This window comes from Filicampus tigris, chromosome 11 (assembly GCF_054856515.1).
Source record: "Filicampus tigris isolate MCC_2025a chromosome 11, RoL_Ftig_1.0, whole genome shotgun sequence".
Lineage (NCBI taxonomy): Eukaryota > Metazoa > Chordata > Actinopteri > Syngnathiformes > Syngnathidae > Filicampus > Filicampus tigris.
The window spans coordinates 12,047,930-12,064,860 of NC_141227.1; the positions used below are offsets into that span (position 1 = coordinate 12,047,930).

The window sequence follows — 16,931 nt, forward strand, 5'->3', positions numbered from 1 at the left end:
TGTTACTTTTATTTGCCTGTGTGTCATTTACGGGGCTTGGGTGTTTGCTAGCATTGTGTAAACGTTTGGCCTCTTGTTGCGCTAGCTCACTCTTTTGGTGTAGAGCTGGCCCAACTGTGAGTGCTCTCTCAAAATGGACTTCCTCAACAGGCAGGAGGTGTTTCCTTCCCTCCTGGTCATCTGTAACTGCGATGTGAATACTGAGAGATTAGAAACATGACGGGAGGAAAAAAAAAAAGAAGATAAAACAACTCCTTTTTTTGTGTTATTCACTCTTACCACGATCACTGAGCAGATGTTGTAGTTTTATTTTATTTTTTTCAGCAAAATTGTGTACTATATAAGATATGCTTCAAGACTAGCCATTCCTTTGATTGTCTTCATGCACATAGAGCAGCTTTCTCTTCATCTACTTCAGATTTTGATTCGCAGGATAGTCAGAAGCATCACGGAGGGTTTCAAATAACAGCCATTGGGGTTTTGCGACACACCTTTGTGTACCAAGAGGTGCAACTGGTTTGTGTCGACTGGTTTAGTTAGTGGCTGTGAGCAGGGTGCGGTCCAACTGTGTATAAACTCAAGCCTCTGTTCTGAAATGATCTATTTGCCCCAAATTCCATGTTGTAAATAATGAGAAACGTTTAAGTTATGTATACACACTCATTGGAACTTAGTCATAGCACCATGTCATCCAGGTTGGCCGCTGCCTTTCCCGCCCCTCTTTGTCAGACAGGTTTTGTGGAGAACAGCACTAGACTGCTGGCCTCAGCAGTTTCCGCCTGTATTGATCTCCCCACATCAGCTCTCTGTTCATGCACAGACATGAGCGCAACCGCTTCCCTCGCCGCACAGGCTACCGTGGCAACTGATTCCTGAAAGTCAGATCCGTTGCCTGAGATCATCGCTGACGCGGCCGTGGTCTCCCGTTTACGTTTCTGCTGTACCTATGTGACACATCAATGGCTTGATCTGCCACTTAAAGCTAGCTGTGTGTCTTTGTGTCATTTTTGAATAGGCTAAGTGCTTAACAGGATAAAAGAGCAGTTTGAAAGGGGGGGAAAATTGCCTTGGCACCTGCTGTTTGTCCCTGCCTGTTTGCACATGAATATGATGCGGCTCATGGCGCGCAGGGCTATTTTAACTTGCAGATGAGCCATCAGGTCAGCACCATTCCAGCTTTGGTGTATTTTCAACGATGAGCTGCAGTCAACAGGCAGGTCCATCTCATTGGCTCCACTTTTATGCCATTAATCACTGGATTCTTACCTTCCTGTGAAGCATTTTGATAAGAGTCAAATGAAGTGTAATCATGACAAATGCAGGGGTAATTGACCAATATTTCCTGTGTTTGTCTGGAAGCCCCTTCCCCCCAATCCATTTATCTTGCTTCTGTCCAGTCATTCTCAGGCAACTGGGAGGTCAGGACTAAGTTGGAAAGTGGGGGAGCTCTCTTCTCTTGTGCTTGAGGTTTAATCAGTGTTCTATTTAGCCAGGCCATGACTTCTTTTCCTCACCAAGCACCAAAACTGGAACACATGCACAGAACAGAGCCTCGTTGTCTATGGCATGTTTTTAATCGGATGAAGACCAAATGACTTGAGGCTGAAGTGAAGCAATTGTTGACAGAGTGCAGTCACAATTTCCATGCCACACCTGTGCTATGTGGTTGACAGTCACCTTAATATCTGTTAGTGGAATGTTTTTGGTAACACAATCATGACATGATTAGACTGGAAAGAGCAGTCTAAATCTGTGCATCACTGGTGATCAGCAAAGAGAATTACCAACATTGTAGGTCCAGTTCCTTTCATTTTAGAGTCTATTCTGGGATTTCTTCATGTACTGTATCCTCAGGTCGCAGCCTCATTAGTTTACAGTAGTTATTAACTCATTCAGTGCCAAAGACATTTATATGTCTTGACATATAAATTTGTCTTTGGGATTGAATGAATTAATCACTCAATATTTATTTAACTCATTCACTGCCAAGGAGGTATTTATTTGTCTTTTCACATTCAATCCCAGGAATTTATTTATATATTTTTAAATATTTTCCAAACATTAGGGTAAAAGAGGGTCTGAAAATGTCTGGCACTCAATGAGTTGATGTGATGGATATGCAGCCTAGAAACTCACCTACTTTTAGTCAGAAATGTTGTTTGGAAGAGTGAATGTTATTTTCCTCATAGCCTTTATATGCCTGGTACCCTCTATATTTGAAAATTCATTCAGAGTAGAAACCTGTTATGTCAGGGTATCTTTGTTTTGTTGTTTTGGTCTCCAGGGTAGAGAGATTTTCTTACAACCCAAATGGACAGTTCTCGTGGCCCCCTGACATGCCTTGTTGTATCACTTGGAAGCATGTTTTCACATTACACAGGCATAATAGTCGATTAGTCACTTCAGTTAAACATAAATAGCCATTGTGTAGAACTGATTGTTGATTAATCGAGTCTTCAAGCAATTGTTGCAAAATGGAGGGCGCTACTTCGCAAAACACGTTTTTTTTCAAACAACGTGATTTCAGCTCTGTGACGATGAGGTATGTTCATGGAACTACTTCGACCAATATTAATCTGCTCGATATTGAAAAAAAAAAAACAGCAGTTAATTGATTTATTGTTACTTTTCTCTGTAGACAATCAACACTATTTTTCAAATTCCTAATTCACTCATTTGCCAGTGGCAGACCCGGAAGACCGTCATCATCGGTCAGTCATTATTTCAGGCTTTGTGATTTCATATTTCCAAAGGTTGATTCCGGGCAATGAGTCTGACTTGAGACCGCTAGCTAGCTAGCCATCGTTAGCTTCTGCGGAGGGATTGCAGTGCCTCGATGCAAGGTTTAAATATTGTGGTTTACTTTTGGGTGTGTCAAGTGCAATACGATTTCCCGGCTATCTGCCTGGGCTTCCTGTAACCATGATGAACGTAAAAAGTGCTGTACGGTTATGATATATAAAGGCTAAGTGAAAAATTAAATTCATAACCCAAGGTTCGACTGTACAAGAAAAAAAAAAGCTTTTTAGTCCATACATCCCCCAAAAAATGATGAGGTCATCAAGTGTTGAATTCTCATCAAAACTAAATGGGCGCTTCCTTGGAAGTGTACCTCCCCATCTTTATAAATAATACAGGTTGATGCATCACAAACCGTAAACAGCAATTTGCACAGATTGAATCGATCAATCTCACGCTGGTGAAACAATAACCTCCTTGGCACAGGTATCAAATCCACTGAAAGTAGTCTGAAAGCTGGAATAACCCATGACTCATCCTAAGGAAAATTGGGATTGTCTACGGTATCTCCCTCTACCCCCTTTGAGGGTTGAATTATAATTTAGTAAATGTGCTATTGCCCCACTCCTTCCCTTTCTCCTGTTCACACTGGCTGACTTTGAAAAACTGATTTGTGTTTCAGTGTGTGTTTATGCATGTGCGTGCATACACTCCCTTCCCCGTCTTGTTCTCTGGGCAAGCACTCTTTAGTCTGACCCAATTCCTGTCTTGTCACATAAATGAAAAGATACGCGTATCTGACAGATTATATGTCCCCTTACAAGGCTACGTTGGTCCACATTCAAGGCATCGCACATCACCACACTCAGAGGCATCTGGTGTCCACACTCAGGTGCTGCGGCATTTTTATGGTGGAGACAGCCAACATGGATTAACGGGACTCATTTTCCTACTCTCGTTTGTGAGATTTCTGCTCTTAATTGAAAGGACGGCGTGGTTGTCATGGTGACACCCAAGACTTAAAGCTTGTTGTGAGCTGAGCCAAAGAGTAATCTCTTTGTACACTTGGCCTCAACAGTGTACAATGCGCTTACTTGTATTTGTTGGGGGAATGCATTCAAAAATACAGTAGATGTTAATATTAATCTTATTTCTTATGATAATAAGAAAGACATTTTCAGGGCAGGCCAAATTTCACATTTTCACTCTAAATCATCCCTTTATGTATGGTCAGTTTAAAAAAAAAAAAAATGATCGAAATACATTTTTTTCTGTTGCTTCCTTCTTAGCTGTTTTGACTGTTACACATGCAGCGCACTGATCAAGCACTTGAACGAAAATTATGTCTACGGGTGTGCTCAGATTTACCAAGGCATTATATTGAGATATGCCATTGAGCATGGTCAAAAAAGGTGGTTGCCTCTGAAGTGCCATCATCGCATTTAATGTACTTTGGTAAAACCTACAGTAATTAGATTAGCTTGTGATTTTTTTCTATAGTTGTAAGAGAACAGAGGACTTGAAGGACCACACACTTTCATAATCCTGCAAGTGACAAATTGGAACTTGGTTCTTGCATAATGTGGATCAGCCTGTAAAGAGCCTTGCACTGTAAGGTGGAGGCAGTCATTTGATTCTAGTAGTCATTGGCGGGTTTCATGCTCATTTACACATAACGAGCAGCCGGGTCTTGCCTGAAATGAGGTGGGCGTCAATGAGTGGAGCCTTAAGTCCGCTCAGTTGCTTGAGAGGATCTCATTGAAAGTCCTTGGCTGAAGTCAAGGGGTGGAGAGCTAAGAGGCTCTCCGTCCTTGCCAGGCATAGAGGAGAGGGGCAGAGGCCTTGGAAGTACAGTTGAGACGCAAAGGCAAGACCAAAGTATGCTTGGCTCTAAGGAAATATTGAGAAACTAAAGGCAAGAACTCAGTGCCCAGTATTCCAAGTTGTTGCAAACAACGCTGCAATAATGCCAACTCCAAAAACGATATTTTTGACTGATCATGTTATAACGTAATTGATATAAATCTCCTCTTTTTCTACAGACCTCTTTGATTTAATGGGTCCAATTATTGGGATGTCACCAGACAAGAAAACGGAAATTCCGGGTATGCAAGAGGAGCGGACATGGCTTCGAGGTGTTTGTGGAGTTGGAACGCTGCCCGAGGCGGAGTGCGCGTCCAGTCCCCTTGCGACCAGCGTGGATCGAACTGGAGGCGCTGAAGATGAAGAACTCACCAACCTCAACTGGCTCCACGAGAACCTGCTTCAGAACTTCACGTTGGGAGGCCCTGAAGCTCAACCCAGTGGCAGCCCCCTCTTTGACATCGAAGGAGACTACGGATCCAACCAGGGAACTTCATCCTCATCCACAGCCTCAACTCACAGTAGGGGTAGAGAGCGGGACTCCTTGAAGTCCAAGCCCCCTTTTTCGTTTTCGCTCCTCATCTACATGGCCATTGAGCAGTCTCCTAGCAAATCTTTGCCCGTCAAAGAAATCTACGGCTGGATTCTTGAGCACTTCCCTTACTTCTCCAATGCTCCCACTGGATGGAAGAACTCAGTGCGTCACAATCTCTCCCTGAATAAATGCTTCCGCAAGGTCGAAAGGAGTTTAGGAAAGGTATGTCATTAAGCTGCTTCCGCATTCTACACACTTAGAGACCAGTGCGATCCAATTTAATCTCCAAAATTGTGCTATGATTTTGTTACATCATGTTGTATTTCAAATTTCAGTTGCCAAAATAATTTATTTAGCAAATACCTCTAGAGTGTGGCTCATGTGACAGTGTAGGTCTGCCACTTAACCCATTAAGGACTAAAGCGCCTGTCTCAACAGCTCCCCAAAACCTAAGGTCGCCTTTGGAATTACCCTTGAAAACCTGAAGTTCTCCAAGAAATTCAACACTTACAAAATGATTAATATCTCAGCCCCTGTAGCAGACAGGAACACAATTCCAAAAGAATTGAAGAGCTTAGACATGTGGCTTTCACACAGGCAGAATTTATTATTATTTACTGTTTCAATCGAAGATGTAAAAATAACGTGCAAGAGAAGCACTATTTTAATTAAAGAAATACATTTAAAAAAAGAGTGGTAATTACCATCCTCTATTCTGTTACAAAGACGTCAATATCGTCATTGTCTACAAACCATATCATATCACGTTCAACTGGTTCCACTGGTCGTACGCGTCGTCTATATAGCACTGCCGTTACCTATCAGAGGTCCCGGCGATCGATGGCGTCCGCCATTAGCCTACGTACGGCTCGAAAAATTTCACGACATCCTCCGCGGTCTCGCGACACCGTCACGTGTATATTATTATGCATTAAATTGTCTTAGAGACGGAGAATTGGATTAAAAAAGACACCGACGTATCCGCTTTAAAAGCAGAATGACGCAACAGCGCTCCTGGCTCTAGTGGTAGAAACGCGGTTATGCGCTCCCGTCCTTAATGGGTTAAGGGCCTCTACTGCAATAAGACTGGAATTTCATCCAGGTCATAGCTACAAAAGAAATTCAAACAAAGCAGCGTTTTGTACATGCGAGGTATGCAACTCTAGAACCAGAAATTGAGTTGATGAAGGTCGGAAACGTTTTCTTATCGTTGTCATCTCAAGGCAAAGTGGTTATTAAGGAGCCATTTATCAAGGAGCACTATGAAACAATGTCAATCAAAATCAAGTAAAATCAAGTAAATGCACAAAACATGTTTTTGTGTATTTAAAATGCCCTAACTATCTAAATATATTTAAATGTTGATATTAAGAACAGTTTGTAAAATGCTCTTAAAAACGGAGTCTCTAGTCTGTGTGGACAAAAACGCAAAGGATACTGTGATTTATTTATAGAATTCAGAATAGAACAGAAATATAGAATTTGCCTAATGACCTAATAACCTTTTGAACTATAATGAATGAAATTGCAGTACAGCTATATCTACAAGGTTATCATTTGAAATCACGCGGCTAAGTAGGACCTAGACTAGAAATTGTAAGTGAATGTTGGAGCTATGGTCTCTAATAGACAAAACCACCGTCCAGAGAAAAAGTTCACTCTGAATCTTATTCAGTCTCAGCCTGCTTAAAGATTTCAGTGATTGATAGTATATGAGACCATGGTTAACTGGGTCATTGTATATAATAAAACAACGCTATGGTCTCCTGTGATGCATAAGAAAGCCTGGTTGAAGTCTATTGTATTAAATTATGATTTTTAAATTGTAACTCAATAATTTAGCCATCTCAAATTGTCCAAGCAGTTTCAGTTGGATGCAGTGGAGTGCTGCACGATATTTCTTAATGTGGCAACAGCATAAAATCTGAACTGTTCACATATTTAGCCAAAAACTTAGCACTTGAAAAATTTGCGTTGTGAGTTTGTTGTTGTATTCGTTCATGTGTTGTATGTATATGTTGAGTCATATGTAATCCTGCTAATATGACAAATTAGCATAGTTGTTGAACCTGTAGCTGGAATACAGTCTCCACGTTCACAAGTAGAATATTTGCTCATATCCAGTGTTGTACAGAAACGGCTTTCTGCAGATGCAGGTAGTGACACAATGTTTGCCATATTGAGCTTCAGTATGAATTCGGACTTGTGACCGGTAGAGCCGGTAGAGCCCGTGGTGCCAGGACTGTGCCTGGCTACAATGTGATATTTTTTCGCCGCAGGGGGGGATAGGGGCATGTTAGCACTGTGTGAGTAGCAACGTGGAGTAGCGCAAGTCACTCAGCATGCAGGTGCACAGTGTGAGCACTTCGTCTGCTGACAGACCAGCGCCAGTTTCACATGACACTGGCTGGTGGTTTCCGTTGCCATGGAGACATTTCCTTCTTCCTGCATCAGGGACTGGCTGGTAATGTGAGTCAAGGTTATTCTCCGCCCTCCCTCGCTTGCTCCCTCAGACTGGGCAACAATACACCACCATCAGATAATGTGACAGTTAACACACTCCTGCACACATCACCAACAGACAGATTAATCGCTTGCATTGGAGCAGTGAGTGTAGCATGTGGAGGAACTGTGTTAAATCGCTGGTCTTCACCAAGGGAAATGCTGTGAAAACGAGTTTTATTTTAATTGTATTCATTAAGAGGTAGTGCAGTAAATGCAGATTGAATAATAATGCTGCAGTTTCTATAAGGGGACATTGGCCTTCAAATAATTCTTTCTATTCAATGACTCAACTTATATCATGGACTGCTAGAAGCCAGATAAACAAACCAAGGAAGTCTGTGTTGAGTTGGCTCTGCTGAAAACATTTTTTCTACATTGTATTTTCTGTCATACGTTGTGTTCTTAAACTTACTTATTAGGGATGTCACGATATCCAAATGTCACAATACAATAATTATCACGATATTGTGGAGAGGTTGGCGATATGTATAAAAAGGTCATGATACTGTATAAAAGCTTACGATATTGTAACAAAAATTTTAAAAAAGAGCCCATATTTTTAAAAAAAAAAGCAGTATTTTGTTTTTGAGCACAACAACATTCTCAAAGAAATAGGCTTCGACTATCATGAGCTCCTATTGCCGATTAGCGTGGGTCTTAAACATAGGTGGCATCAAATTAAACTGCACTAATAAACTAACCACCAGAGGGTGCTGGAACTGCACAAATGGAAAACAACTTGGGATTTTAAACAGATTTGCTGCTATTAATATCGTGACCTGACGATGACGATATATTGTGGCAATTTTAATATCGCGATATAGTCGATATTGTGACATCCCTATGACAGATTGCCATGGTATGACCGATAGGATTTTATTTATGTATTTAACCTTTATTGAGCCAGATAAGACATTTGTGAACAAAATCTCATTTGGCTACAAACAGCAGGTTAAAACAAAGCAAAAAAAAGGATGGATGGATGTTAATTCTAGGGCTGTTCCAAACGATTATTTTTCCCCCGATTAATCTATTGACTATTTTTACGATTAGTCCATTAGTCTAACAATTAATTTTTCGACTAATCTAGCGATTATTTTTGACTTGACGATTATTAATTCCAAAAAACACTTCTGAAAGCTTATTTAAATTATTTGTTTATTAAAGAAAAAAAAATTTTGAAATTGAATATCATATCTTTTAGGAAGGCATCATGACGTGTGAACATGAATGAGGTATTTATCTATACATAACGGTGAAACAATGTGTGCGTGCATGTGCAGCAGCCCAAGTAAAAGAATTTAAATAAATAAATAAATAAAAAATAAATAACATCAGTTTGCTTAAACCTGAAACTGATAAAGCAGTGCATACTTAAATATTATAACAATGAAAAAGCACACATTATATATTAGTACAGTCACGGACTATGATTAGCAGGCCAGTGTTTCCTCTAGTTTTTTTTTATTTTATTTTTTATAAATCAGCGGGAGGAGGACATCATCCTAAATACGATCCGCATGCTGTGCTACGGCCACAGAGAGCTTTCCGGAGCAGATATATAAACTGATATCACGTGTTACTGTTTATAGGTACATAACGCAGCGGAACCAACGTAACATTACCTACAAGCACCAACACAATTGGACTGGAGTGAAATGGCTCCGCGAACGTTAAGTACATAATGCACAAAGTTGAAACACAACACGGCGTAACTTTGACTGCAACCCGCTGCTCCGAGAAATGAAACTTAACGATGCACGTTAATACGTCGGACATAACAGCAATTTCAGTAAAACCGGGGGATATTAGTTAATTAGCTAGATGGACTTAGGATACTCCAGCTTTCTGTTTTCTCTCGTCTTCCAGTAGTACTCCTGAGTGACGTCGCTTAAGGTGTTCGTTCATGGCTGATGTGCTGCTGTGGTACGCCAACTCAGCTTTACAGAGGGTGCAGACGACCAACTCGCTCGACCTTTCTTCGAAGTATGTCCATACTTTGGACGTTTTTGTCCGCTTTTTTAGCGGGGACGCTGGTATCCGGCGCCGCCGCCATTTCTACTGTGCGCACTTGTTTACGCAACGCACGTGTTGACGTATTGACGTCATCGACACTCGAGCGTACGTACGTGCCGACGTATTTTACGTCATCGATACTTTACGTCGACGGTATGTTGCGCGTCGCGACGTATTTGCGTCATCGGCCACGTCGACTATGCCGACTAGTCGGGACAGCTCTAGTTAATTTTTGATAGTCTCATCATGTTTTACTATCATTGCAGGCCAATGGAAAAGGTTCTCTCTGGTGCGTCGACCCAGAATACCGCCCCAACCTGATCCAAGCCCTTAAGAAGCAGCACTTTCCTGCCGCACATGCCTTCTGTACACCACCCGCCTCCCCGCCCAGGTGACCCTTCTTCATTCTCCACAGTAAATTGTGACAGGATGTGACGATGCAGGAAATTGTTCTCAGGCCATCAAGTCTGAGTTATCATTTCGAGTTAAATGGCCTTAGTTCTTTGAAATTGAAGATGCTTTTTAGTGTGTCATTTTCATGGGATCTAGTAAGTAGTGTGTAGTTCCTTAAGCACTCTTGAAATTCAAGTCTGATACTTGATGTTTTTTTTTTTCTTCTCTTTAATCTCTCCTGCAGTGCCTCCTCACCCCCTCGCCATCTCTTTCTGCAAGGTTGCTCATTTAAAGGTGAGGCAGAGCTCTTGGTCTTTGTATGCTCACATGCTTTACAGCTTGGCGCTTCCGTTGTAGTGTGCTTGTGAATGTATCACAATTGTGGTGCTTTTGTGCATTTCAGTCACAGAACATCCAGCATCTCGCCCCCCGCCGCAATTCTTAGTTTGATTTATTACTTTCAAGTCATTGATGCCTCATGTGGTCCATTCGATGCCTCAGCTATAGCGCCCCACTCTCTCTGCCTCTTAGATTTGTAACCTTGACAACAGGCAGAGGTTCCGCCAGTGCTGAGTGTGGAGCACTCAATCTTGCTGTAATCATTAATAATTTAGAGCCCCAGAAGTGAGCCATGAGGCTTTTAGACACTTTGTCAGGTCTGAGAAGATCGGAGGCATTCTCCCTATCACTGGCATGAATTTATCCTCTGCTTTGTTTTGATGAATCTTTGGTTTGTCCAACCCATTCCATAGGCATTTTTGGGTCACATAGCCATCAAGTGGTACACTTAAGATCATCTTGCCGCAGTACTGTTAGGAACCGTTAAACCTTGGTATGGCAAATGGACTGTCACTTGTATAGCGCTTTTCTACCTTTGGTACTCAAAGCGCTTCACACTGTACGCTTGCAGTTCCATCATGGGATGGGCAGGTGGGATGGCGATAGCTTCTTTAGCCATATAAATGGTATTATACCTCGCGGTGTAACCTGCAAATTAATTCAACAAAGAAAATAAGCAAGCAAACTAAGATCAACAGGAGAGGACATTCCGCATTTTGTGGTTTGCTTTGTGTCATATACAGTAGGTGGTAGAAAGAAGACTTTAAAAATGACGATTCTTTTGAGCAGCAACTGACTGCAGGGGATTATTTTACTTGGTAACCTCATAGGAGGGTGCCATACAAATCAATTACATATCAATCAAGAACTTTTGTGGCACTGATGCGACCCATATCAAACTTTACTGCTTGGTGGAAAACAGGGCTTGAGCAACGTTAAAGGGACAGAAGTGCCCTGCTGCCATGCTCCTCACACCTTAGGACTGACCATCATGCATGTTCTCTCCTCTTCCAGAGTCTGATATTGATGCTGCCACTGCCATGATGCTCTTAAACTCTGCCCCAGGGCACCACGTTGACCCATGTAAGAGAATCCAACAAGCAACCATATGTTCACCCTCCTCACATACCATCCACCCCATTGCTTAAGTGTTTTTTTTTATTTGTCTGCTGATTCATTTTGGACACCTCCCTTATCTGTGTTCATCATATAATATATACATTATATATATCTTTGATTCCTTCAACCAGAGTACTTTTGGTACATGGCTAATAATAGATTCTTGTGGGAAAAGAATGCATTCATTGCTATCAATATTATTCACACTCTTAGAATTCGGCATGTACAATTGTGCATTTTAGTTGATTTATTGATCATTTAGAATTTGTATATTGGCTGAGAATTTGGCTGTCCGCATGCTGTGGAGCAACCACCCAGCTGCCCATCCCTCCCCCTAAAATGGAAAATTGCCTTTGGTTCTCAAACTGTCTCTTGGAACAAATTAAATTTGCGAATAGATGTTCCACTGTATTTACAAAATGAAATAAAGAAATCATTTATGAAAGGATCATTGTCTTTCCCCATTGTTGATCAAGGAACTCGACTTAAATGCACAATCCTCATTAGAATGTATATAATGTACATGTATATAATTTCAGTAAGATAGAAGCAACTCTTGTTTTTCACTCCACGTAATACTCATCCCTCTTTGCTACATCTGCTCTCGGCAGGCAATTCAGACAGCCCATTGGACCTCTCCAGACCCGACTCAGTCCTGGTGAGCAGCGATCCAAAGCAGGACCACAACTACAGCAGTGTCGCCCTGCAGCGCTGCTGCTCCCGGTCTTCCTCGTCCTCCCTGTCCTCCTTAGATGAAGGAGCCTGCGACCGCAGGCAGTCCCGCCGCGCCGGCAGCGAGGGCTTCCACAGCGACGAGGACTCCGACCTCTGGGATGAGAGAGGCGCCAACCAAACGCAGCGCCGCCCGCCCGCCATCAAGTGGCCTGCTGGCAAAAGGCCGCGACGTGAGGTCAAGCCAGAGCTGGATGAGGAGCTTAAGGAGGCTGCCGGTTCCTTGCTGCACCTCGCTGGTATACGCAGTTGCACGGAAGGCTCCAAACGCAATGTCAAGAGCACAAAACTTAACAGGAAATAAAGATACCCCATCGTCAGACTCCGGACCCTGTGAATCCTCACCTCTGAGACCCCCCATTCCCCCAAACCCCCCCCCCACCCCCCCAGTCGTGTGTCCCGGTGTGCCTCATCCTCCTTATCTCATCTCGTATATTGGCCGTTTTGAGCCTCTCTTTGGGTGTTTGTTTGGGATATCACTGTCCAACGAATCAAATGGCAATAGTATTGTTCACACAGGAGAACAAAGCCATAAAGAGACTTTAGCAACTCGGGGGCGGTCACAGCATATGGGGGGTGTCTGGGCTACGGAGAAGTGGATTCAAAATGACCTGCCTGCTTCTGTCGAAATAGACGATGATGACTCAAGATGATTCTTTTTCCTGTGAAAAATGGGAACGTTTTTTTGTAACTCAAAGCGTTGCATGCTTCCTCCTCAAACTTGTATCCTCTTCCAAGTGAATCTGTGTATGAAGCGAACGAGTGCATGTTTGTAACAGACGAAATCTAACCTCCTGGTGTTACAAGTTTTCCCTCTTTTGTGCTAAAAAAAAAAAGAAAAGGATATGGCACAGTTTTAAAACGTGTGCTCTACACCTCTTGTGAGAGAGATGCAATAATGAATCCACAACCTTAACTTTTTCACATCATTTAATATTGTGACTTTTTTTCCACCCCAGAGATGCTAGTTAAGCTGCAATTAAGCAAATGAGTGAAATAGCGTTATTGTCTTGTTCTGCCATAAACGTTAGGATTAGCAAAATGTTGGATCAGTATTTACTCTGCCACTGCCAAATTTTACTTGCAAACTTTGCCACTCCACTTTGCTCTGTCAACCACTTTCATCCACCAGTTTGTTTGACATTTACGTCCCAGACGTGAGTTAAATGAACATCTGCCTCTTCGCTGTGTGTGCATAGGATTTCCTCTATAGCTTTTACTTGTTTTTTTTTGTTTTGTTTTTTTTTGTGTGTGCACGTTTGCTTCAGTCCAAACCGAAGGTGAGACAAGAGGGTCAGTTACTCTTATGCGAAAAAAAAAAAAGTAGCCGTGCTGTTAAACTCATTGTTATTGAGCGTTGTGCACGGGGTGGTGAATAACCACTGGTTCTTGCAGCATTTTTTAAAGTCTATTCCTTGTCAAAGTCTGGTAGAAGGCTTGTCTGGTTTGGGAGAGAGTTGCAGTCGAGCTTGTTTAAAGCACGAAAAATGGGACCGTACAGTCACATAACTGGAATCCTTATGAAGTTGTGCGCTGCTCTCGTGATTGGCTCTCACTTCCGGTCGGCCACTTGTGTTCCTCTCGTTGCTCTTCCTCCTCAAGACAAAATAAGGAAGTACAAAACCCCCTCAAGCTGTGAATCGAGGTGTTTACTGTCAGCTGATTACATTCGGCTCACTGTGGGAGGTTGCAAGCCACATTTTACATTTGGGTTTTCCAAATCAAAAGTACTTCACAATATAAGGAGAATGTAGACGTGCACAATAAAATCTCATCCCATATAATGGAAAAAACAAGTGCCACAATGTTTTGTTAGTGGCTGCAAGCACAGTATAGCGTGCATTGTCAGTGCCAAACATGTTACTGTGCCACTGATGTAAACCTGCAAGGGGCCATAGTCACCGTTTCCCTGTTGCCACAATGTAGTTATAGTCATGACTTGATGTCGCAGTTTTCTGAACCCCGTTAACAGGAAATGTGAGCGGACTCTGGACGGCGTAGTGACGCAACCAATCCTCTGGTTTATTTTGGCCATTTTATGGTTGGATCTGTTCTCAGCAGAATAAGCTGCAGACGAACAGTAATTCTTGAATACACTGGTCTTATTTTGCTGTGAAAGAAGAACAAATTGTTCATGAATCGTTACCTTATTTATAACATTAATTTATCAGGTGGAAACGCCATCAAACACTGGTCATCTGAAAGGAATGACAAGGCACATTTAATTTCTTTTTTCACTTGAGAAGTATTTTGTCTTGCTCTGCTTTTATTTCACAGCAATACAGCCTATTTTCCCTCTTGTGTTATATTAAGTATTTGTTTGCCAATTGTCCAATAGAGCGGGTGTTTTATTTTTGTTATTTTGGAAATTTAACTATGACTGCCAGATTTTCTTTGCTTGTTGTTAGCCTGTATAGGAAATGTTGATCAACTATCAAACAGAACTTTTCTTTTGCTGCCAAAATTCATGTACAACTGGGGTGGTGCAAAATGTCACAGTTCCCACTTGTGCTGTAGAATTTCTGATTCAATCATTTTACATTTTGTCTTCATGTGTACTTTTGGATATCTTTTTTTTTTTTTTTTTTTTTAAACTTCAGCTAACTAAAGAAAACTACTGCCACCCATCAGTCATGCTTCCAAGAATTGTTAATTATTGTGGTTGTCCCTGGAAATTGGAGCAGACTGTCCAATGCAGTCCCCAGGCTGCTTGTGTTGTTGCAGACCCTCAGTCCATTTTGAGCAGGATTGGGGATCCGGTCCGCAGAGTAATTAAGGACTCCGAGGAAGCTCATAATATTTAGCCCACAAATTCTCATAATAGATAATATATTTTGTGATATGTTGATAAGCATTTGTTCGATTTTAAGATCAATTTTATTAATGTATTTGATATGGCCCTCGGAGGACACTGCATAAACTGAATTGGCCGCTGACCAGCAAAAAGTTCCCCACCCTGATAAAGAGTTCTCACTCATTTTTCTGTAGCACTTGTCAAGGGAAAGTTCTGTTGCTCTGAGTGAAACAACACAACATGTAGGGCTGCCACAAGACTTAACGCCACACATGACACCGGTTGCTCTGTTGCTTGTCAGCTTTTATTGAATATCGGTCATGTGGTTCTCTGAGTTATGTTGCAGCTCCTGTATGGGTATGATTAAGTTGCATTGGTTTAAAAAAAAAAAAACAAACAACACAAAAAAAACGGCCAGCCCAGTATCAGTTTGTGTCTGCCATGGCTTTCAGACCGACACACATTTTTGGTTTTTGTATGCTAACCTCTGTTGATAAAATGTTTATAAGATTTATTTTCGCCAAAGATATGCAATTGCATTATATATGGTATTACAAAACTATTAATAAAAACCTGTTCTTCTTAGCAAAGTGAGCACTTTTTTATTCTAATGCAGCACCAGTGTGTTCATAGTCTGCACTTGCTACATTTCTGATCAATGTTGCCACCTGCTGTGAACGCCAGAGCACTCGTATATAAGCTAATCATAGCCCATTATTCAACTACCCATTCATGTGGCAGCCTTCTCAGTTTTCACATTAGCATGTCACAGCTGGCAAATATTTCCCACCAAGTCTGGCTGTTTTAGTCGTGTTTTGACTGCACAATCTGTGATCAGCGCCACGTGTGTGACTCTGCGCCACACACTGCCTCCTTCATCCTACTTGTCTTTTTCACTCTTCCAACATGGCAGGCTGTCAGAATTGCACCTCACATTAACGTGGACGGTGCCAGAGATGGCTACATCATCATATGTCCTGAAAACACTCTTTGCTCTAAGTTAATTTGTCATAGAGGACTGGCGGGTGAACACAGTGGTGACCCTGATCAAGAGCCTCGTGCCCATTGGCACTGCACTATTGTTCAATAGAGTCTTGTGTGTGGACTGGAGGGTGGGGGCTTCTCCCTACTGACTGCCTCAATTCAGCTGGAAATCAGAGCAGCATCACCTCCCCCCCTCCCACATGGCCTTAGCAACCACGCCACGCCGACAGTTGCCAGGCAACCAGACAATGCTGGAGCCACTGGCTGCAGTGTGAGTTTTCCACGTACAAAAGTGGCAATTTAAGGATGCTTCTTATGTTGGTGAAGAATGTTCACTTGTTTATGTAAATACTTTTGAAGCATACACCGAAATTTAATTTGCAGAACTGGTCATATCTGAAGAGATTACTGTATAATGGATTAGACTAAATGAATTGTCAAGGATTTGAGCAGTGTTGGATGCATTAGCAACATGCCATTTTACTTCTAGTCAAAATGAGGTCATGTAATTATGAGACTTTCAATGTTCAACAACACCTTCCATCCTAGAATTCTTCATCGGAAAAGTTGATCAATGACATGAAACTAACTGAATGTATGAGGCATTGGGTCAATTATGAAAAGACATTACGGAGTGGAATAATATTACATTCCTTTCAAATCAAATTAAATTTGGGATTTATGTTCCCTGGGGGCATTTAGGATTTCGTGTTTGTTTGTTTGTTTTGTCAAATACCTATACTTTAATGCAGTTCATTATATCTTTTGCTCCTCCTCATACTCTCATATCTACGGAGCTCCTAAAGCATCTCAAGTAATACGTTTTATTTAAGTAGACTTTTTGCTCGAGTTTGCTATATCTAAGGACTTTTCTTTTCTTTTCTTTTCTTTTCTTTTGTGGTTTTGTTTTTG

The 16,931-nt window shown here is 41.7% G+C and overlaps 1 protein-coding gene across 4 annotated transcripts in view; it reads left to right on the plus strand.

The window, feature by feature from the left end:
• foxn2a (forkhead box N2a) overlaps positions 1 to 15,625 on the plus strand; it is a 37,501-nt gene extending 21,876 nt beyond the window's left edge. For all 4 annotated transcript variants that reach the window (XM_086044458.1, XM_086044460.1, XM_086044459.1 and 1 more), the window contains 5 exons: positions 4,782 to 5,359; positions 9,925 to 10,049; positions 10,296 to 10,345; positions 11,405 to 11,473; positions 12,121 to 15,625. In XM_086044458.1, the coding sequence (XP_085900584.1) occupies positions 4,782 to 5,359; positions 9,925 to 10,049; positions 10,296 to 10,345; positions 11,405 to 11,473; positions 12,121 to 12,545 (1,247 nt within the window). In that variant the 3' untranslated portion in view covers positions 12,546 to 15,625. The remainder of the gene's footprint in view (positions 1 to 4,781; positions 5,360 to 9,924; positions 10,050 to 10,295; positions 10,346 to 11,404; positions 11,474 to 12,120) is intronic.
• Positions 15,626 to 16,931: the final 1,306 nt, after the last annotated feature.